Source organism: Gigantopelta aegis, chromosome 4, assembly GCF_016097555.1.
Source record: "Gigantopelta aegis isolate Gae_Host chromosome 4, Gae_host_genome, whole genome shotgun sequence".
NCBI classification, from domain to species: domain Eukaryota; kingdom Metazoa; phylum Mollusca; class Gastropoda; order Neomphalida; family Peltospiridae; genus Gigantopelta; species Gigantopelta aegis.
Genome location: NC_054702.1, coordinates 113,316,522 through 113,341,374, shown reverse-complemented (window position 1 = coordinate 113,341,374; position 24,853 = coordinate 113,316,522). Strand labels below are relative to the sequence as shown.

Below are 24,853 nucleotides of genomic sequence, written 5' to 3'. Positions count from 1 at the left end.
TTCACAAAGAAAAACGTCCCTATGGTACGCTTTTAAAATAAAAAATTTAAATAAAATTATGTTTTAAATCACGTTTCTTCGAGAAAGAAATGTCACAAAATGTCTGCGCCCAGTAACGATGGTCAGGTGGTGGTTTCCTGTGAAGATTTTATGTTATTTCAGGTCTTTGATATAAACACGCGTATTTGAACAATTTGATTATTACTATAGTCTGATACGTTCCATGGGTAGTTATTTTTTCTTTGGTAAAAAAACAAATAAAGTTTTTAAAGAAATAACGTGCTTATTTTGGCTGACTCGGTCTTTTAATGTAATTTGTTCAGTTTGTTTGTAGGTTAAGCCATGAATGTTGAGTGTCAGTAGTTAAAGTAATGACCAATTGCATTTATAATTTTAACTGATGAAAAACAAATGACAGCCCATTATGATATGTGGTGACCAGTGCATTTCTTGTAGAGTAGCTTGGCCCTCATATAACTATTATAAGCCTACCCCAGAAGTAAGGTATGCCCTTGAAGTTGAATCCCATTGCTTGGTGATAGCCTATAGGAGAAGCCATGTGTTTAGGGAAGTGACGTCACGTATCAGCATGCACGTGCATCTGGTAGGCAGAAGTCTATCATAATGGCCATTAGTAACAAAGCGAACTAGCGTAGCGTGAATAGCAAAGAATGGCCAAAACGTGCTTAAATTACCGCTTGTAGCACGGGAATGCTATTCTACATAGCTCCTGTATGGAGGAGATACATGTACTCTTTCTACCCATAAAATTTGACGATTGACCGAGTTCAAAACTATAGCAAACTTCCTTTTTTTTCTTTTTTTTTCACTTGAATAAATATTTTTAGTCCATGTATTTTTAAAGCGTCTGGTCCATATTTCAAGTAAAGCATTACAAACGAGCGCGCGCGCACACACAAATAAAAATAATAAAATAAAATAAGTAGGTCTATATTTTTTGTTAAAGGAAATTATTTCTTTAAACAACCCATATATATATATATATATATATATATATATATATATATATATATATGAACATTTGTTACAAATGAACAACCAGTAGACAATATATAGACAGTAGTTATATATATAACACATCAGACTTGTCTACTGGTTCATTTGTAAGGCTTTTCATCAACAATAAATTTAAGCAAGTATCTTATTAGAAAACTTTACAAAAACTTTAAAACTTAATTTTATCAAGTCCTTTTTTATTCCTTAAACTTGCTGATATCGGATACATATTAACACATTGTATTAAAATGGAGGAACCTAAATTTAGTTTCCATACATGTTCCATGACCACACATACATTGCTCCCTCTAGCTAGAGCATCCCTTTTTAAATATTAGTACAGAACTTAGCCTTTTAAACAGGATACATCTCAAATTTACTTGGTCCCTCACCTTTGCAGTTCCATCTTCAGAACATTTTGTAGCATTATTTTATATATATACTCTTCAAAAAAAGAAACGCAAAAGGGTACAAATGGGTTATAACTCCGATTTTATGTTTCCTACCGGTTCATGCTTTGTGAATATAAGGTCATTGCATGTCCCAAACACATTCCCACGGTTACATTCGATAAAACGCAGCTACTGTACAATAAAGTTCCAAAATGTGAATATTCGCAAAAACGCAGCCACGTGCAAACCATGTCACCACTGCACGTGCGTTGTCTGCACGTGCAACATGAACACCGACAGTATAAAAGTGCAGGGTGTTCGCTTGCCTGGCCTCTGTATCTGGCCGACAGTTGACAATCCAGGACATGCCACGTCTCGGTGAACCGCAGAGAAACAATGCCATCGGCCGACTAGACGCAGGCGAATCCAGAACGGCCGTTGCCAGGGCATTCCATGTGTCCCCAAGCACCATCTCCAGACTGTGGGACCGTTACCAGCAACATGGATCAACACGTGACCTCCCTAGATCCGGTCGACCACGGGTCACTACCCCCGGGCAGGACCGCTACATCCGGGTACACCACCTTCGGGAACGATTGACTACTGCCACCTCCACAGCCGCAGCAATACCAGGTTTGCGCAGGATATCCGACCAGACCGTACGGAACCGCCTACGTGAGGTAGGAATTCGTGCCAGACGTCCAGTTCGAGGTGTCATCTTAACACCACAACACCGTCGACTCCGACTGCAGTGGTGCCAGATTCATCGACAATGGCCTCAACTGCGATGGAGACAGGTGTGGTTCAGTGACGAGTCCCGATTTCTGCTCCGACGTCATGATGGAAGATGTCGCGTGTATAGGCGTCGTGGTGAACGTTATGCGGCAAACTGCGTGCAGGAAGTGGACAGATTCGGCGGGGGTAGTGTCATGGTGTGGGCAGCCATCTCACACACTGGCAGAACTGACCTGGTCCACGTGCAGGGCAACCTGAATGCACAGGGCTACATTGACCAGATCCTCCGGCCACACATCGTTCCAGTTATGGCCAACGCCAACGCAGTGTTCCAACATGACAACGCCAGGCCTCACACAGCACGTCTCACAACGGCTTTCCTACAGAACAACAACATTAATGTCCTTCCTTGGCCATCGATATCACCGGATTTGAACCCAATTGAGCATCTATGGGACGAGTTGGACCGACAGCGACAACCACAGCCCCAGACCCTGCCCGAGCTGGCAGCAGCCTTGCAGGCCGAGTGGGCCACCATCCCCCGGGACGTCATCCGTACTCTGGTTGCTTCAATGGGCAGGCGGTGCCAGGCAGTTGTCAACACACGCGGAGGCCACACCCGGTATTGACTCCAGATGACCTTGACCTTGGTGGTGTGTCCTATCACTTACTCACAATGGACTAGAGTGAATTGTGAACAATCCTGCAACATTTGGTAATTATCGGACTCACCATTCAATAATTAAATCAATTCTCCAAATGTTACGACAATGTGGTTTTGCGTTTCTTCTTTTGAAGAGTATATATATACATAAAAATTGACATTAATATTTTAATCGCCTAATCCCATGCAGGCCAGGACATAGTTTAATACGCAGTCGATCTAGGATTGATTCCTGTTGGTGGTCCTATAGGGCTATTTCTCATTCCAGCCAGTGCTCTACAACTGATGTAACAAAGGCTACACTATTTATTATCCTGTCTGTAATTAATGAATGAATGAATGTTTAACGACACCCCAGCAAGTAAAATACATCGGCTATTGGGTGTCAAACTATGGTAATGCAAATAAATAAAGTGATGATCAACATCAATATAAAAATTCAAGACTTAAACAAAAACAGTGTAAAGAACTGCAAAAACACAAATATCACAGAATTTTACGGATACTGAATTTTACTCAAAACTTCAGTTTTGTGCTGTATTGGCCATTCTCAAAGAGAATGTTACACCCCTGCACCACGGTGAGGTTACAGCACATGCAGGGGCATATCCTGTCTGTGGGCTGATGCATATAAAAGATACCTTATTGTTAATCGGAAAGAGTAATCCATTGTGTGACAGCAGCAGGTTTCCTCCCTAATATTATCTGTGTGATCCCTAAACATGTCCGACTCCATATATCCGTAATTAAAATGACTTGAGTGCATTGTTAAATAAAAGATTCCTTCCTTTCAAATCTAAAACAGTGTCAGTTACCTTTGACAAAAGGCACAGTTTCAAAGGCTATCACTTTCAACCTGATTAATAAACCAGTTAAAACAACAAATTTCTTTAAATTACTTTAAATGATAACAATACAATGTTTTAATTTAAGACACACATTAACACAATGCAAATATCATTTGATCATTGGTTTATAATGATAATAGAAAAAGAAAATAATAAATATGTGTTGTCTATTGTTTCTCGATATAATTTTATTGATTTTGTAAAGTCTGTTTTTATTAGAAAATAGAGATCCTGGTAAAAAAAGATTAAATCCAAGTGTTATCAATGTCATCATCACATACTGAATAGCCCCAATAATGTTGCATAGTTTGGAAAGTCAGTGTGTTATCAATGTCATCATCACATACTGAATAGCCCCAATAATATTGCATATGGTAGTTTGGAAAGTCAGTGTGTTATCAATGTCATCATCACATACTGAATAGCCCCAATAATATTGCATATGGTAGTTTGGAAAGTCAGTGTGTTATCAATGTCATCATCACATACTGAATAGCTCCAATAATATTGCATATGGTAGTTTGGAAAGTCAGTGAAAAAAGTTCTGGTATCCTTCTTATGCACAGAAACATGAGATACTGTAAAAAAGAATCGCTGAATCTGATACCAGTGTTCTCCTTAGCATCCCTTAATTCACCCTAAAACTTAAATGCCCTTAATTCATCGTGAAAGGCCCATTTTTCATCCAAGAGTTGCCAGTTCTCTTTTTGTCCATAAACAAGGATCACTGATACCTAGAAAAAAATATGAAAATTGGTAAATTTCTATGATATATAAGTATGAAAGTTTTATATTGTGTACATATTAGTACTAGTAACTATAGCATTTTTTGACTGTATCATGTAAGCCCAAGATGTTGGTCAAGGACATATATATTGAATATTATTGAAATATTTGAATACACATAAATGTATTTGTGAAGACATATTGACATCTGTCACTGATGACAATAATACTTATAAATACAATCAGCTCCCCTTTTCTTTCTTTATTTGCTGCAAACAAATTCAGATAACTTATATAATTGCATGTAACATAATTTATGTTTTTAATAAAATATGGTGGCTATCACGAACTTGTGGATCAATATCCAGTTTTATTATTATTATTATTATTTATTTATTTTTAATCCCAAACAAATGATTTAATACATCTGATATCCCACCCTGAAATGTTTATACCTTTTATTTTATTATTAAAAAATCAACTTACACATTACAAATACACCTGTGGATCACTTCTTCAATAAAAAAAGTAAAACATTATAATTAACATATAATATAATTAATAAATGGAAATATTTCAGAACCATTTTCATATGAAACAATATATATATGCTTGATTGCACACACACACACACACACACACACACACACACACACACAGCTCCCTGTTATTTAATTAAAAATATAAATACTCCAGTCACCTACATATTTTATGGCATAATACATTATAAAATATATTCAGATTTTTGTTTTACTCACTATAATGGATCTGTCAATACAAACAAAAAGTTACATAAAACGTTGTTTGTCGATTGACTGGGTAGGCCTACTGTTCACAGGGTATCTTTGTTTCCATGTCAGTTTGGTGGGGGCTTTTATTATTATTTTATTTTATTTTATTATCTTTTCAATTTTTCATTTCAATAAATACTGACGTGTATTAGTGTTACGAATGAATAACATACAACAAACCTTGTTTAAAATGACGATCTCCATTGGGGGATGGGTAAAGTTGATTGTTGTCAGCTTTAACTGTTCAGCGTTGCGCTTCCACTGTATTTGATGAAACTAATTTCACAATCCTTACTACAGTGACTTGTGCATCTAACAACAACGTATGAAATTACCATGACAAAATACCATTCATCAAAACTAGTCTACACTGATTTAATTGACGGGAAAACATTCGATTGTTCATTACTACTAATGCCAGTATTGTCAACTGGTTTCTTGCCTACCAGCGCTCATGCGGTACCACGTGATCAAAACATGTGACGTCACCGTGGCTTCTCCTATACTGGGGAGTAGTATGAAGGATCTGATCATTGTTATTGGTCCATGATTTTCACTTCTCTCATTAATCTTGACTATTTGCAAATTGCATTATTAATGTTTGTTGATATATTGTAATCAGCATGCTCTTGATGTGGATGGACAAGTGTAAGGTATTAGTAGCAGTGCTACTGTTATTAATAATCTAAAAGAAATATTGTTGAAAATGTTCCCTAGAAATAAATCAGTCAAATTTGTCCTACAAGTAAAATCAGATTAGAAAAAAAGTCTATTGAAGTAAATGAATGAACCTGGCTCGAAAAGTCAAATGATTATAACAAAACATACTTCTGAATAAATGTTACACTGCATTGTATTTTAATGGATGGAAGAAACTGTAGATCATCTCGCTTCCAGGTATGATATAAAATGTTTGATTTGCTTGTAGAACTCGTTGAAGAAATGGCGGCTAATTGATGATCGACTCATTTATGCTCTCAATACATCTCTACCAACCAAATCATTTTCTTCCCAAGTGAACCCAACTGAACAGTGTGAGCACTTGTATCAAAAGGTAAGTTTTAACATCCTTTTTCCCCAGTCCTGGACTGAAACCATGGCACAGTCAGAGTGGGCTCAGTATAATTATGCTTGAATATTTAGTTGCTGTGGGCATGGTAAAGAATACTGACTGATTAATATTTTTCTAGTCTTGGCAGTGTAGTGGTTAAGCCATTGGCTTTAAAAAAAGATGCCCAAAATGAGTTTTAATGGCTCAGTTTGGAGGTGTAAATTTACTACGCTAAGCTTTCAGATAGCTGAACTGCGTGCCAAAGACAATTAAGTGTGGGCTGCGGACAGTATGCTGAAACTTAAAGCACTGAAATAAATTAACAACAACTCTTCTCTACATTCAGTCAACCATTTTCACTAAACATTTGAAAACTATTTTGACTGGTTCCCAAAGTGGTAATTGAACCGACCCTGGTGGTGTCGTGGTTAAGCCATTAGACATAAGGCTGTTAGGTATTGAGATCACAGCCTTAAGTTGTAAGACCACTACACTAACTTCTCTCTCCCTAACTGCTAACAACTAGCCATTAACCCACTGTCCCAGATAGCTGAGGTGTGTGCCATGGACAGCGTGCTTTGAACAAAACAGGGCTAGCTGTGGAATTCGCCAAATTCGCCAATGGCAAATTTCTAAAATAATTGGTGAACTTTATTATAATTTGACAAAATAATTTTATGTAATAATTGACATTTTGTTAAAAAATAGCCAAGTTTCTGCAATGTTTGGAGTTTAATGGATAATTTGGCGAAATGTTCTACCTATCCAGAGCTAGCCCTGCAAAAATAAGTTGAAATGAATAAACAGATGTGGTTATTCAGTTTAATGTGGAGCATAAAACTCAGTGAGCAAAACATTAGAAAAAATATCTGGCTGAACTTCCCATTTTCTTTTCAACATTACCTGTCCTCAACTAAGTGCATTCCCCACCCTATGGCTAGTAGCCTGGTCTGAACATCCCAAAAGCCAATGTGATGGCCTAAATTCTTCTACTGTATGCTCCTTCTAGTTCCGTTCACGTGACTGTAACTTCCTTCTTTTTGTCTTCGATGCCGGGTTCGGGGTCTTTACTTTGGCTCTGCTTATTGGAGTAATGTTTTTGGTTTTGTATTGCGTGTAATTGTGGTGGAATATCTTCGTCCATCGTATTACAATCTTATCGAAGTATTCTTTTGGTGTATTCACTTGGCTAACAAGTGTTAATTTTCCAAATTACTTTGTTGTGTGTGCCGGTTGACAATGTGTAGCCACCATTTGCGAAATGGCAACTTTTTATTTACCGTCTATGAAGCCTGCGGTTACCATGAAACGAAATTCTGCGGCTTCACCGGGTCGGTGATCATGACACACTTCTCAAGACAAGTCTAAGGAGTCTTTGTCACATCGAAGCTGTGCACGTAGTCAGTCTCCCATGGGTTCCACAAACCGTCATAATCATACTTCGGCGGATGCTAGCTCAAGGGTTTCTGATGGTTCCCGACGAGACCATCCCTGGTTAGGCAAAAAAAAAATATGTGTGTGTTTCCGGTCGACTGACCGTCCCTAGTTTTAACCCCGACCCTAATTTTTTTTTCTCTTAAACTGAAAAAAAAACTGGAAAAAAAAAAAATAATAAAAAAAAAGAAGTAAAAATAAAAGAGGACAACATCACCAAACAAGAGTATTTCCTTCCTTGCACATTGTTTACGTACTATTATACGATACATTTTGCACATGTAATTCCCTTCCGAAAAACATCGAGAAATTATGGAAAAGCTTTTGTAATAGAGTTCCTTCCCCTGATTAGCTACCACCGAACAGCTTGGTCGGTCACGGAAGTAACCGAATGTACGAACATAGCCTTTTGCACCTACATTTACAAGGACTCTTTCCAAACTCTACATAAACACAGACAAAAACAACATTTTAAACATCTGTTTATGCCACAAATCCATATATATTATTTATAGATAATGTTATATAAGTACACAAGTACACACACATTAAGGAAGAAAGGGAAGGGGAAAAAACCCCAACAAAAAACCCCTACCTACCCTAATTTTTTGGGGGATGCAATCGGAAACACACCTATTTATTTTTTTGGCCTTACAGTCAAGGTCTCCAGTGGCTGGCTGATTGTCTTGCGTGTGCTAGATTTCTGTGGGATTTTCCTGATGATGCTCCAGCGCAATCCGTGCTGGATGATACATGTATACTCTGCGGATCACATGACAATGAGGGATTGCTTGGCTGCGGTATATGAGATGTTGCCGTCATTTCCTCATCTGCCGGCACCATCCAAGAAGGGTCCTGTTCTCATAGTTGCCACTAGTTGTAGTTGCCACTAATGATAAGGACCAGCAATTCACTGCTACGGTCAAGGCATTACAACTGATTTCTACTTTGGAATCTTCGAAGCGTAAAAATACCTTTCAGCCTCAGACAATTCAAGCGTTGGAGGGGATCTTTTCGGGGGAACACCTTTTTGAAGATTTCCAGACAAAAAGCCTTCAGGTCCACCAGCTCGTACCCAGGGGAAGCCAGCTCGACGCTGACACCAGCCAGCCAACATTGGGCTCTTGCGACTCTCTCAACCTTTGCCCGCCCCTCATTCTGACTCAGACCAACGACTTGAACTTGACGCTTCTGGTGTGTCCCACGCCAGTTGTATAGTCCAGTGTTCGAATTCGACTCCACCAATACTGGTGGAATTGGGAGACTGTTTGACGATCCATTTGTCACGTCGATCTTGAAGACCGGATATCGCCTGCAATTGTCTTCTGCACCACCCATGACGCTGTCACCTTGAGAACCACTCCACTCCATGTCGCATGTCAAGGTGCTTCAAAAGTCTGTGAACAAGTTGTTGGAGAAAGGTGCCGTCCGCAGGATTCCGCTGGAAGAAAGATTCTCTAGACTTCTGGCTGAACTTGCCATGTTTTATGGTATGGGATTGTTAGATTCGCCCATCACCCATCTGCAAACGTCCAATTAAATTTTATTTCACTTTATATTAATTAAGATGCTGAGACTGTTAAAATTATGGCTTAACTATTACACTACAATTTTGAGCTCTTTGATTCAATTGGTTAGATTTGTGTGTCAGTGTGAGTGATATACTAATCGATTAAAGTTAAACCAACATGACTTTCAATTATGTGGTTCTAACAAACTTGTGAAATAAGTTATGATGTATACTAATATCAGACATAGAAATATCTGGTATTGTATGAGTGACGGATCTAGAAAAAAATATGGTGCTGGATCTAATTACCAAAATAGAAAGGGATTTAATTTTGTCCTTATCTATGCAAGCCATTCTCTAGGGCCGTAACTGGTTATTGATATTGATGTTTTAAGTATATAACCTCAGAGCCTCTAGATTTAAAAGTTCTCAGATCAGCTAGTCCATCTGTAGTCATGGTAGTACTAAGCCCGAGTACTCTTGACTCTCTAACCATTAGAGACCATTCTATATCAATACTGCACAATCTCTGCCTACCAAACAGTACTCAAAGATTCCCGCTCTAATACAGCAACAATCCTATGTTTGAAGTGGTCCACAGTGGATATTATCGTAAAGCCATTTATTTCCAGTGGCTTGTCCTTTGTTGCATAAACTAATTCTGTTCACTAATTTGGTTTATGGATTAAGTGAAAAAATTGCAGTGGCTTATACAATAATAAAAATGAAACCTGTTTAAATAGGACCCTGAACAAACCAGAATCCTGTAAAAATGGCCAAAGTTTTATGGTCCCTAATTTTCTAAATTCTAAAACATTACCTCTAAACACCGGATTCTGTCTAAATCAGATAAATATTAGGACCCCATCTTGAACAGGTTTAGACAGGTTTCACTGTACTTAGTTCTTTGGTTCTGTTTCTTAAATATTTTCTGTGTTATTATTATTGTCTGTGTTTGACTGTCTGGCTTTTGTTACTAAGCTACACCATGTATTGAACATACACAATGATAATTTTGTTATTATCCTCACTTTATTTCAGCTTACTAAAAGGTACAGTGATAGAGAGAAGAGTATCAAGACCTGCATCACTCAAGTTTCAGCAAATGTGAAAAAACTGCAGGAGAAAAAAACAAAGCAACCTGATAACTCAGATCTTATTCGACTCCTTAGCACAGAACAGAGAAAGGTGAGCACACAAATATTTTTTTGGTTTTATGTCAAATGTGTTGTGCTGCTCCTTTAAAACAAGCACCTTTTTTCCCCTTCTGATTGATAGCATTAGCTATTGTTAAAGTGGCTATCACTACAATGTCATCTATTTTATACAACTTGTGACATTGTTTCATAATCTATCTTTTTTTTCCTACTTCTCCCAATCATTATGTCTTTCCTGTCTTCTCCAATCCATTATGTCTCTCCTTTCTTCTCCATTCATTATGTCTCTCCTGTCTTTCCCAGTCATTATGTCTTTCCTGTCTTTCCCAATCAGTTGTCTCTCCAGTCTTCTCCAATCATTATGTCTCTCCTGTCTTCTCCATTCATTATGTCTCTCCTTTCTTCTCCATTCATTATGTCCTCCTGTCTTTCCCAATCATTATGTCTTTCCTGTCTTTCCCAATCAGTTATGTCTCTCCTGTCTTCTCCAATCATTATGTCTCTCCTGTCTTCTCCAATCATTATGTCTCTCCTGTCTTTTCCAATCCATTATGTCTCTCCTGTCTTCTTCAATTCATTATGTCTCTCCTGTCTTGGTAGCAGAGAAGTAAATCATAACACACTGTCCACTATATTAACATAAATTTAAAAAAATAGAAAAAGATAATTTTCCCAGGTGAATCACACATGTAGTGATGATGGCCAGTCCTTGTTTTGTGCAGCAAGTATGTCTGAACTGGGTGATGTCAACCTAAATCTGGAAATAATCTCTTATTTTTGGAGGCACCCCCCATTTTGCCATTTCACGGCTGCTAGGAAGTCTCTCCACCCCGACCATGTATTCATACTCGGTATGTACAAATCACTCATGGAAAGTGAGATCTCATTCAACACAACTGTGCACCATAAATGTAGGTGCAATTCCTGTCAAAGATCCAATTTCTTACCTATTTTCAAACTCATAAATTATTTTATTCAAATAGGGGGTGTATTTTAAAAGCACTATCTTCGTGGGCAACACGACGCTCATTGGTCAATTTACTTCTCTGCAACCTCTTCTCCCAAACATTATGCCTCTCCTGTATTCTCCAATCCATTATGTCTTTCCTGTCTTCTCCAATCCATTATATCTTTCCTGTCTTCTCCCAATCATTATGTCTTTCCTGTCTTTTCCCACTCATTATGTCTCCTGTCTTCTCCAATCCATTATGTCTCTCCTGTCTTTTCCAAATCATTATGTCTCTCCTGTCTTCTCCAATCCATTATGTCTTTCCTGTCTTCTCCAATCCATTATGTCTTTCCTGTCTTCTCCAATCATTATGTCTCTCCAATCATTATGTCTCTCCTGTCTTCTCCAATCCATTATGTCTCTCCTGTCTTCTCCAATCCATTATGTCTCTCCTGTCTTCTCCAATTCATTATGTCTCTCCTGTCTTCTTCAATCATTATGTCTCTCTTGTCTTTTCTACTATTGATTATGTCTTTCCTGTCTTCTCCCAATCATTATGTCTTTCCTGTCTTCTCCCAATCATTATGTCTCTCCTGTCTTCTCCACTCCATTATGTCTCTCCTGTCTTCTTCCAGTTATTTCTCTCCTGTTTTCTCAAATCCATTATTTGACATTCAATAGCCAATGATCAGTGCTCTAGTGGTGTCGTTAAACAAAACAAATAAACACTATCCAATCCATTATGTCTCTCCGGTCTTCTATTTATTATATGTCTCCTTTAGCTCATTCATTACATCTTTCCTTCGCTCATTCATTATGTCTCCTGTCTTCTCCAATCCATTATGTCTCCCAATCATTATGTCTCTTCTCCAATCAATTATGTGTCTCCTGTCTTCTCCCAATCATTATGTATCTTCTCCAATCATTATGTCTCTCCTGTCTTCTCCAATTCATTATGTCTCTCCTGTCTTCTCCAATCATTATGTCTCTCCTGTCTTCTCCAATCCATTATGGCTTACCTGTCTTCTCCAATCATTATGTCTTTCCTGTCTTCTTCCAATCATTATGTCTCTCCTGTCTTCTCCACTCCGATATGTCTCTCCTGTCTTCTCCACTCCGTTATGTCTCTCCTGTCTTCTTCCAGTTATTTCTCTCCTGTTTTCTCCAATCCATTATTTGACATTCAATAGCCAATGATCAATGTGCTCTAGTGGTGTTGTTAAACAAAACAAATAAACACTATCCAATCCATTATGTCTCTCCGGTCTTCTATTTATTATATGTCTCCTTTCGCTCATTCATTACATCTTTCCTTCGCTCATTCATTATGTCTCTCCTGTCTTCTCCAATCCATTATGTCTTTCCTGTTTTCTCCAATCCATTGTCTCTCTGGTCTTCTCCAATTCATTATATGTCTCTGGTCTTCTATTTAATCGATCCCTGTTGGAGGCCCCATTGGGCTATTTCTCATTCCAGCCAGTGCTCCACAACTGGTGTAACAAAGGCCATGGTTTGTGCTATCCTGCCTGTGGGAAGTGCAAATAAAAGATCCCTTGCTGCTAATCGGAAAAAGTAGCCCATGAAGTGGTGACAGCAGGTTTCCTCTCTCTATATCTGTGTGGTCCTTAACCAATTGTCTGACGCCATATAACCATAAATAAAATGTGTTGAGTGCATCGTTAAATAAAACATTTCCTTCCTTCCTTCCTTCTATGTATTATATGTCTCCTGTCTTCGCCCATTCATTACGTCTCTCCTGTCTTTTCCTATTTATTAGTCCCATACCAGTCCAACCGGAGGGAACTATAGGTTTCATCTCCATCCGTCTGTCCCACACGTTTTCTGGAGGTTTTGTGAAATTTTGTGTATAGTTTCATCATGTACTGTTACAGATCAAGTTTGACTTTCATGATGATTTACCCTTTTTTGATGCAGTTATGGCCCTTGAACTTAGGAGATGTGAAAGTTTGTTTTCCAGTTGTTGTTTTTCAGAAGACCTTTAGATATTGAGCTAAGCTGAAATTTTGTGTATACGTTTATCACATACTGTTACAGATCAAGTGTGACTTTCATGGAGATTTACCTAATTTTGACGCATTTATGGCCCTTGAACTAAGGAGATGTGAATATTTGTTTTCCTGACTTTTTTTTAGAAGACCTTTAGATATTGAGCTGAAATTTTCCGTATAGGTTTATTATGTGCTGTTACAGATCAAGTTTTGGAGATGTGAAAAAAAAAATTCTGGATTTTTACAATGCCTGGAGATATCAAAATGAAATGTTGTATATAGCTTTATTATTTATATATAGCTTTACAGATGAAGTTGAAGTTTCGTTGTGATTTACCCACTTTTCAGAGTTATGGCCCTTGAATTTAGGAGATAGAAAAATTGTTGGGCCCAGTATTGCTTTAGCAGTACTCTCAAAATGCTTGTTTTGTCTTCTCCCATTTATTATGTCACATAACTTCATTCATCCATCGTGTCTGTTCAGTCATTTTGTTTAATCTCTTATCCATCAAGTAAAAATATGTTTAAATTTTAATTTAAAGGAGGGGACAATTAAGGCATTTGGCCTGGTATGCATATTTAACGATATATAATGCACATTATTGCTTAATATCAACAAGTATAATCGTATAGTTAATTAATAAAACGCTTAAATGTGACGGCTATTATATATAACGGGCGCAGCCATTTTGTACCATCCCAGTGAATACGCCTTCTGGCGAGCTGGTGGTTACGTAATACTTAACGTGTTACGTCAGGAATTAGTCTTCGAACTGAAGAAACAAAACATACCTGATTTTTGCAGATGCATTCCAATGTTTTGTAATTATATCAATCCTAGTAAGCCAGCACCAATTATATATTATTTTTCAATACAAAATAAACCACCATTGACAAAATGTTGAAATAACTATTATGTTTCGTACATAAATTAACCCACGTACTGAAACAATAATCGGAGTGTTTTCTTGGTTAATTGGTATTTTCTTTCCGTGGCTTTTCTGTGGTTCCTGATTGGCAGGTGTATATTCAGAAGGTCCCCAGACACTGTGTCTAGATACACTAAAAAGACGTGCCTCTTTTATGAAGATCACAGGGTATTGTGTGATAACAGCACGGATACACCTCAAATCGTAATGGACATTACCAACCGCCCTGCTTTATTACTGTAAGTAATTCTGTAAAACCCTTGATTAAGTAGACTTTCCCATCTAAAATCACAAAACTGACTAATTACGTCATCCCAAAGAAAAGAAAAGTATCACTTGGGTATCGTGAGTGGTAGTTTTTGCTCGAACGTGCCGTACCAATAGGCCTAATAGTATGCATTTTTTCTTTGGATTTTTATAAAAAGAAAAATACTATAACTCCATTTCGTTCTACTGATGTAACCTGAAATATATTTAGTGAAATAGTTTATTATACTATCAAGTCATTTATGTTGTTTTACAAGTCAGGTTGATGAAAGCGAAGCGCCTTGTCGTAAATTAGAGCGTTTGTTTACACTGAGCATAGAGGAGACTGACGGAGCTGACGTCACTTCGCCCCAAGCTATACCACCGGATGTCACAAAAACAAAACAAAATGGCTGCCCCAGTTAGCAGGAATAATCATGTTTTTTTATTAACTCTAAAATTACAGGTTTTTCATTTGTTAAAGTGTCACTATATGTTGGTGGTTCGGGTATGCATCTTTCTAACACATACGGCTCTTGTTTGAGTTGACCCTACCTTTAAGTGTATATTGTCTTTCTGTGTTAATGATCTGAATTTTGAGATATGATTTTAGTAACTAAGAATGTCTGAAAATGGCTGTTAATTAACAATGATAAAATGTTAGACTGATCTGCTGTGACTTGATTGATTTTTGTTATTTTAGTTACGATTAATGCAGTCTGAAATGAATGTAGAGGAAGTTCTAAGAGATAACAGCCTAAAAGTAAGTAAACAAAAGCAAGTGAGATGGATAGTTTTAAGCAAGTTCCAAGTTAAATGGTATCTAACGACTGTCAATGTAGTCTTCCGTTTCTGACATAGTCTAAAGCAAATTAAATGTATTTTCCAACTAAAACTTAATTTTTGGCATTTGTCACAGAGCAATTAGTTCCAGGATAACTTACACATCACAGAGCAATTAATTCTGATCATGCTCATTTCATTGGATGGTATGTATGTGGAAGCTGGGTCATCATCTAGGAGCACCTATTGTTTTGTCTTTAAATCAATAGCGTGTATTGTTGCCATGTGAGATGGTAAGGAATACACAGTGTTCTCACCATCGGGTATGTAAGAATATGGGTTGGCAAACATTTAAACAATCAGCTAAAGGCCACTAAATATTTAAGAGTTTGGGAGTTTGCTCCTCCATTAATTTTTTTTATATGCAAATGTTTTGGGTTAATTTGAATTTGCTTTTCTGTTATTTCAAGTGATTTTTAAATACCAAGTGAAAAAAGAAACATGAGGTGCAAAATTATAATAATATGGGTGGTTTTAGGTAGTTATGAAATAGAAGAATGCTGAACTTTTTTGCTTTTTGCGATTTCAAGCTAACAATGCATTCAAAAAGATTCCATTTTAATTAATATCAAATATGATGATTTACACTGAGCATTATATACAGTGGATCTTTACTTGTATTGTTTTTGTCCCTGATTGTAATCTGTGGTGGGTAGTTAGTCCTTGCACTGCAGCCTGTAACTCGTACTTTGTTTTTCAGATATTTTACGAACGATGTCGTGACTACTACACTCCCTCGTCGGCTCCCATTGTCTGACGTCACAGATTAACATATAGCGTGTAAAAACTCTCTTAACTTGTGATAATGCACCAGTTAATCAAGACGTGTGATGGATGTGTGTGTGCATGCCATATGTAGTGTAGAAATGTAAATCTCACACGGAATATAATTCTACTAATTCTGCTGGGTTTGTGAGTGTTTAACACCCAGCCAGTGACCAGATACTAACTTTTCTTTATGCCATCAACACAGACAAACAAGCTCAATAAAGTGGTAATAAGTGTAAGTCTGCCTGTTCTTTGAGAAATAATCTTTTTTAAATTTATTTTATTAACTATTGTATTTTTAATCGGACCAAGTACCAACAGCGATATATGATTTGAAGTCAGGGATGAGGTGCTTTACACCAATTAAACAAATATTTAGATGATAAAAAAAACTCAGGTAATTAAATGTGGCTCATAATTTAAGTCACAGCCAGCTACATATTGTAATATCGTCATTTTAATGGCTTAGTACTTTCTAACTTGTGGATGTGATTTCCCCACCAAGAAAAATGACACCACTGTATGGTTTGATGTAAGAATTCATGTTCATGGACTAAAAAAAAAAATTTTGTTCTAAATTCATCGTTTTTATTTCTACAATCTGATGGCACTAATTACTTATCTCCCCTTGTTCTAACAAATATGCTGCATAATCACAAGAGTTAATTTTTGTCATGTGCCATTATTAATTAATATTTTCTCACGGTACATGTTCTTAGCATATTTTTATGATCTATTTGTGTTTGAAGATGTACTGTTCTACTGCCATCCTTCCGTCTAATCTGTGCAAGTTTTCTAATCCAATGCCTTCATCATGTACTTGTCCTTGTATCAAGGAATTTACAGATTTTATATTAAATGTATTTTTAGATGTACGCTCAACACGTTTGCTTGTTTTCATTTACATGAAATATTTCATGTACCTTGCTGACAAGACCGTTTATCTAGAGGTCCAATTGCCATGATAATTCATGGCATGACTATTTACGTGAATCTGAAACAGTTTGGTGACATTTTGAGAACATGATGGGTCTGATCTGGAATGTCTCAAAATTGAATAACAAAAAATTGAAAATTAAATTGTTTTATCTGGAAAAAAGAGTTACCATGTATGTCATCACTTTTATATTTTTGAGATCATTGTTAGTGTGTGGGTGTAAAGCGGTCGCTTGAAGCGCAGTCAGTCAGTGATCAATCTCTATCGGTGAGCCCATAAATGATTTCTCGTTCCAGCCAAAGTCTGTGGTATGTGCTATCCTGTCTGTGAGATGGTGCGTATAAAAAATCCCTTGCTACTAATGGAAAAATGTAGTGCGGTTTTTCTCTCTAGGACTATGTCAGAATTACCAAATGTTTGACATCCAATAGCCTACGATTAATAAATCAATTTGTGGTATCATTAAACAAAACAAACTATTTTTTTCATTATTTGTTTTTTTAAATGCCAATATTATCAAGATTTAAAACCCATCAAACTTTACTTCTGTAGTTTACACAAAAATGCTGATTAAAATGGGTCACAAAACCTGATACAATTGTGTCAGACCCTGAAACTTCAACACAATCTACAATTTTCTGTATGTGAATTGGAAGGCATGATTGTTCTTTCATGCCACCGATATGAAGAAATGCAGCTACAAGTATCTCTTTTCAGTACCAATGTTTCAATGGGATTGATGAAGACCAATAAAGCTTTGTTCATGAGAATTTGTGTGGCCATCGAAATGTTCTTCTGCTTCAGTTCTGTCGTCAGTAAAATTGTTTGACTGACAACACTTGCTTCAAACTATCCAAATACACCCCATATATCCCGCCCCTCTTTTGTCTTTGGAAGGATTGTTCAGCAAGACTAAATAATTTAATAGCAGGGCTTCTCGAATGTTTATAAAACCCACTAGCCATGGGATCCGTGATTAAAACATTTTTACTAGCCACAATTAAAAATCCACTAGCCCTTCTTTACTTAAGTTAATACAATTTTACTAAATAATAGTAATAATCAGATATGTCGTTTAAAGAGGGAGATAATAGCTTCAATCAGATATGTCGTTTAAAGAGGGAGATAATAGCTTCAAACACTAACATTGGGGGTTATTTACAAAATACTTAACATTTGACTCCTTTTTTCACTAGCCATCGTATAGTAATAGTATATATTTACTAGCCCAACATTGAATATCGCAAGCCATGGGAGTGGAGCTACCATAATGTAGAAAACCTAATAGTGGAGTTTTTTTGGTATCATTCAGTTCTGAGCTGATCCCTTAATGTTTAGTTAAAAGACCAGTACTTTTGTGGATTGGTTCCATCCCACAGACTGTGACACAAAAATAATATCAGATATGTTTGATTTTTAATGGGAAAAACTGTTCCTTCTAAAAGAAAGAAAAATAAATGTTTTATTTAACAACGCACTCCAACACATTTTATTTACGGTTATATGGCGTCGGACATATGGTTATGGACCACACAGATTTTGAGAGGAAACCCGCTGTCGCCACTTCATGGGCTACTCTTTCCGATTAGTAGCAAGGATTTTTTATTTGCGCTTCCCACAGGCAGGATAGCACAAACCATGGCCTTTGTTGAACCAGTTATGGTTTACACCTACCCATTGAGCCTTGCGGAGCACTCACTCGGGGGTTTGGAGTCGGTATCTGGATTAAAAATCCCATGCCTCGACTGGGATCCGAACCCAGTACCTACCAGCCTGTTGACCGATGGCCTAAACAAGACGCCACCGAGGCCGGTTGTTCCTTCTAAAAAGAGATGCAGATGATAAAGAAAGAAATACTATCATAGGAATTTGTGTCCAGACCTATTTTGGAAATCGTGGAACCTTATTAATCCAGACAGTTTTGTTTCCCCAAAAACTGACCAGATTAATAGTTTCTGAGATGAGTGTAGCTTTCTGATAAAAGTATCGAGAAAACCTATGGAGTGAGTCGTAGCAACATTAATTGATTTTTTTTTAGAGATACGGAGTCCCAAAAATATTTTGTAGTAAAATTAATCAGGTCAGGTCAGGTAAAAGGTTTAACGTGCGTATATACCACGAAGGTTTCACACACGCCTGTCCTGGGCTTAATCTCTGGCCTTTGCCAGTGACTAAGTCCAGGACAAGGGGGGGGGGGAGGATGAGTTTGAAGTGGGCAGAATTTTGAATAAGTATTTAGTTGTGTTCAGCAACTGCGCGGACCGACTAGTAGACACTGAAAATGGGCCGTGTTCTGACTGGCTGAATTTCGATTCCTTCGGGTCTAACTAGAAAAACCTAAGTCTACGGAGAATAACTGCACCTATCATCATGTCCGGACTAAGAATTTAAACCCAAAAATAAGTTTGACTGCTCGGCCGAAAAGGTTTTAAGGTGATTTGAGCAATTGAACGGGCGCCAAAGTAAAATGCGTTGGACTATTTATAAAAAAATAAACATAAGAATTTTGAAGCTCGATTGAAAGCGTTTAAAGTCCAACTAAGCCCAAAAAGGAGGTTACCTGTCCTAGATACGGTTGGCGTCTACGGGGAGGAGATGATGTACTCTTCGTTGAAGTGGGGCACCAACTTTCTGAAGTTGTGGCCCCATAGGCATTGAGCCAGTGGGAGGTACTGGGCGCCGGCGATGATCTTGATGATCCTGTGGACGGTGTGGTTGTCCATCTCTTTGTAGAGGATCCCCTGTCTGTACAAGCCATCCTGACGCGAGGTGATGACCAGGACCTGCCCGATTCCCCATAGATCTCCAGGATGGATGGTGATCTGGTTGCCGTCCGGGAAGGTCTTAAACTCTTCCTCTTGGATCCCGCCTGGCAGTTTGTAGGGATCCGAGACGTCACCAATCACGTACTTAGCGTACTGACTTTTGATTTTCCGTTTCGCGAACTGCCATTCGTCCCTGGCGGAAGCGGAAGGCCGCGTCTTGGCTGGTTGGTCCCCCGGGGGGGGGTCACGGCCTTCCGCTTGGCAACTCCAACATCCAATGTCGCGGAGTCCCCCGTGGGTGGGGGTCTCGACGCTGATGAGTGACGGGCGAGAACAGGTGATGCAAGCCGTGGTGCACTGTGCTCCTCTTTCTGCCTCTGTACAGTCGGTGCGGTTGGTTGACGATTCGCCTCCTTCTGCTCCGTCTGGATTGGTCGTGGTGTGGGCAGCGATGCAGATGGGACTGCCGCCGGCGGTTGAGCCACCGGCTTTGTCCCTGCCTGAGCTGTCCCTGGCGCACGTTTCTTCTTTCTTGTCCTCTTCCTCTTGGCTGTCGGCGCGTCACCATACACCACGGTCACGGTTGCCCGTGACCCGGTGTACGCGACGCGGTACTCTAACAGCAAGCCGTAGCTAGCCATCAATCCCCCAGGTGGGGGGGCAACTCGAGAGTGCACGTTGACACGTCTACCTTCATCGAGGGCTGATGGAGAAAAAAAACCTAAAATTAATCTTATAATTTCATTACATAAATTTGACTAATTTTTATCCAATGATGTCACTTCTCTGGGTCAATATATGTTGTATCACAAGTAACGTGTTGTAATCAGGAAGTAGCAATGACAGTCTATCACCTGGATGACAAGACCAGATGACCAATGAAACGGGTGCTTTACCATCCAAGTAGTGTTGATAGATGATTTTCCTAGCACAGCTTTCTGCACTAGAAAAACATTTCCACATTACTAAATCGCTACAAGAATAGTCTCCCTTAGATTTCCAACAATGAAATATGCAAGCAAAAATTAAAACATTTATTTTTTCTAAAGTCAAAACCACATTATTAACATACTCTTGGAGAGGAAACCCTCCAGTTTTCCATTAGTAGCAAGGGATCTTTTATACGCACCATCCCACAGACAGGATATGACATACCATACCCTTTGATATATCAGTTGTGGTGCACTGGCTGGAACGAAATATGACAGGAATTGATTTATGACCGAGCAAGCATCGAGTGAGCACTTTACCACTTGGCTACATCCCACCCATTCTACCTTTAATTACCATGGGATTCCCCCAACATTTTGTCCAGGCAAAAATCGAAAAATATTAAATTCCAATGACACAGACTTTGCCGAGATCTCCTAGAATAAGAAACATGTAATTTTTTCTGACTGCCATTTTGCTTTTTTATGGAATACTCGTCAAGAGGGGTGAAAGGATGACATAATATACTGATGGAAAGAAATAAGGGAACACATCAAATTGCAGACCAAATTTAATTCACTACTAGCATAGTAATGTCTGTATTTCATACCAAGTTGTAATGTGGGATTGAATGTCTGTAGTGTTGAATGTACTGCCTATAGGGTGTATACTACCAAATCAAATCCCATAGACAACAATAGTAACATATGTGGCTAAAACTCCTACCTGCAACGTATCAACCGACATAAATGCCACGGATATAAATACTACCACCCCTTACACTTAAAGTGAATCAGAAAAAAATGGGGGTCAAGCTGCTTGTTTCTGAGATAACGGGTAGCGTCTATGACTACCCTAGTTTCGCACAAAATTCGAGTACTTTTTTTTACAGGTACCCCATACATGTTTCAAGCACAAGGCTACTTGACACATTGGTACTAGATGAAATAAAATTGCAATTTTTTTTTACCCAGATGAAACTATTATTTTTTACAACCAACACACTCACATTTATAACCAATCACAGGACTTGTGGTGTTCACTTCTCTATCAAAAGTTCGGTGCACCTCGCACTTTGACCCAGCCGGAAGTTATTTGGTTTAGTACTACCTATACTGATAACATACATTTTTCAAAAAGTGTCCAGCTATGTGTCTTTATGACAACCAGGATCTGGTGTATTCTGACATAAACTGACAACCTCACTGAAACTGTTGTTTCTACAGTGCAACCTAATATAATGTACACCTCAAAAAGCATATATATTGCATATAGTTTTGTACAAATGCAATATGTCATATTGAACAACAAAATGTTTTAAAATAAAATTCCTGAAGATATTTACTTTTAGTTGGGTTTGTGTACTCAGGTATATATGTAGAGACAACAAAGATAGTCAGAGTACCTCTACCCCTTTAAAGAATTCCATTAAAACACATGCACTTGATTGACCCCTAGATTATGAAGACCGTAACAGGCACATCAAAGAAATATCAGTATTAAAAAAATACACTGTCTGAGGAAGGAAACACAAACATGACTGTACCTGTATGAAGTAATGACTTAATGTCCTGAACATTAGTGTTGGGAGGAAATCCTGTATGCTGGGTGTGGGTGTCTTCAAGTTACCAGGTGTGCGAATTTCAAATCCATCGGCCATGCTGATTTTCATAATGAACCATCAAAACTAATGGCAGCCACCAATATTCCTGACTATATTTTATTTATAGCCTACTGTAGTTGGAGGTTTTAATAGTTGTGATATCTGGAATAATCATGCAGCTTTAACACATTTATTTTTGATTAATTACTGAAAAAAACTATTTTTAAATGACAAAATTACCCGAACATCTATTTTCTTGCATTATTTTCTAATCTGGATGAATACAATATGTACATTAGATGTATTCCTACAATCTGTAATCCCGCATTTTATTTAGCTAGTAACATTAGGTAATACAGCTTTAACAATAAAATAAATTATCAACTTAATCCAAGGCAGATAATCAGATCTGAAAAAATTGGTTCTGAATCTAGTATAAACTCAAAATGCTTTTCATGAGAGCTAACTAAGTGATTATTAAAAAAAAAAAATTATCTGGAGATCTAAGTATATGTTTAACAACCTTATTGTTATGTACAAATAAGAACAGAAGGCACAATAGTGACAACAAATTTAATTATGTTTTTGGTAAAGTTTTTCTTAAAATTTACTTTAAATTTTGCATAAAACTACAAATTTGTCTAAAATATAACTTAGCACCCTATAAATATGTCAAAATGACAATAAAAATCAACTTCTTTACAAATTTGAGTTTTCAGAATTTCATACATAAAAAATTAACAATGTTAATGGAAACTAAAGACATTAACCCACTATTGGCACATGCTATTTTTAATATAAAAATAAATTGCTATTAAAATCTTAGTTCAGGTTGCTTATATATAATACCATATTTAAGAGCAGTTGTATATGGCAAGTCAAATACCATGTAAAAAGAAATTATTGAAATCTTTACAGTATGAATTATAGGCCAAAACCAACTTTTCTTCAGTGCTAACTTTGATTCAAACTCCATTCAGAGCCATGTACAGAGATTATTGTCAAGGTCAAGGTCATTGTGAACTTGCATGATCGAGTGATGGCTAATTTATCAACCAGTATAGTTTAATTAAATAAAATGACAAAATCATAATATTTTTTATTATGCACTGAATATGTGCTATAGGGTGTATACTACCAAATCAAATCCCATAGACGACAATAGTAACATATGTGGCTAAAACTCCTACCTGCAACGTATCAACTGACATAAACGCCACGGATATAAATACTACCACCCCTTACACTTAAAGTGAATCAGAAAAAAATGGGGGTCAAGCTGCTCGTTTCTGAGATAACGGGTAGCGTCTATGACTACCCTAGTTTCGCACAAAATTAGAGTACTTTTTATTACAGGTACCCCATACATGTTTCAAGCACAAGGCTACTTGACACAGTGGTACTAGATGAAATAAAATTGCAATTTTTTTTTACCCAGATGAAACTTATTTTTTACAACCAACACACTCACATTTATAACCAATCACAGGACTTGTGGTGTTCACTTCTCTATCAAAAGTTCGGTGCACCTCGCACTTTGACCCAGCCGGAAGTTATTTGGTTTAGTACTACCTATATGTTCCCAGTCAACTTCTGACAATATGAATTGATTTTTGATGCAGTCATTATTTCTTGTTGTTATCCGTGTGCTCCTTTATTTCTTTCCATCAGTATATAACAATGTCATTACATGTGGCAATGATAAAGCAGTTGTTATGTCAAATTAATTACCTCACATACTTCAGAGGCTTCCATAAAAAAAAGCAAAATGGCAGATAGTGAAATATTGCATGCATTTTGCCAAAGGAGATCTCAGCAAAGTGACAAGGTTACAGTCTAGTGTGTGGAATCTGTGTCATCGTAATGTCTTTTTTTAACAAATTTTGTCTGAACAAAATGTTGGGGAAATCTAATGGTAATTAAAGGTAGGAGAGTAATTTATAGTTGTTAACAGTGTGGTTCGGACTTTCAGTCTCATTAAAAATCATGAGTATTTTATAAAAACTAATATTTCATTGCATGGTTTGAATTAAGAAAATTCTGCAATTGATGTGTAAAACCCTTTAATTGCAGACATTTTGGATGATGCTGGTTGCATGACTAATTTTCATTGGCCACTGGTAGTAATCACCGAGCAAATTATTTGTGTCACTAAGGCCCACTTTCCATTAATGCGAGTTCACACTCGAGTTTATCTATTCAGTGTATTTACATAGTACCTTTTCTGTATATGCAATTTCACGCATGGGTATTCAGCAAGCTGACAAAAGTCGATCAATGAGCAATTTTCCCATTCACAAGTTTTTCAGTGCAGTGACATAACGTGAAGCATTTACTTTCGGTTTATGGTACACTTTAACATCGTCAATTTTTGTATAGTAATTCGCTTGAGAAAACGCAGATTTGGAAAAGTACATTTCCGCGTGCCGATATATGTTAATGGAAAGCCAGCCTAACGGATATGTAGCATTCAGTAACATATAACGTACCAGTCTGGTTCTAAAGTACGTCTGTCTGCAACATGAGGTTTCTGATTTCCAGAAAACTGT

The 24,853-nt window shown here is 37.5% G+C and overlaps 1 protein-coding gene across 1 annotated transcript; it reads left to right on the top strand.

The window, feature by feature from the left end:
- The first annotated feature begins 99 nt into the window (after positions 1–99).
- On the top strand, positions 100–16,951 carry LOC121371830 (protein MIX23-like). Its single transcript, XM_041498009.1, has 5 exons — positions 100–162; positions 6,102–6,227; positions 10,210–10,356; positions 15,162–15,221; positions 16,002–16,951. The coding sequence occupies exons 1-5, from the start codon at positions 100–102 to the stop codon at positions 16,056–16,058; spliced, it is 453 nt and encodes a 150-aa protein (XP_041353943.1). The 3' UTR covers positions 16,059–16,951.
- The last annotated feature ends 7,902 nt before the right edge of the window (positions 16,952–24,853 follow it).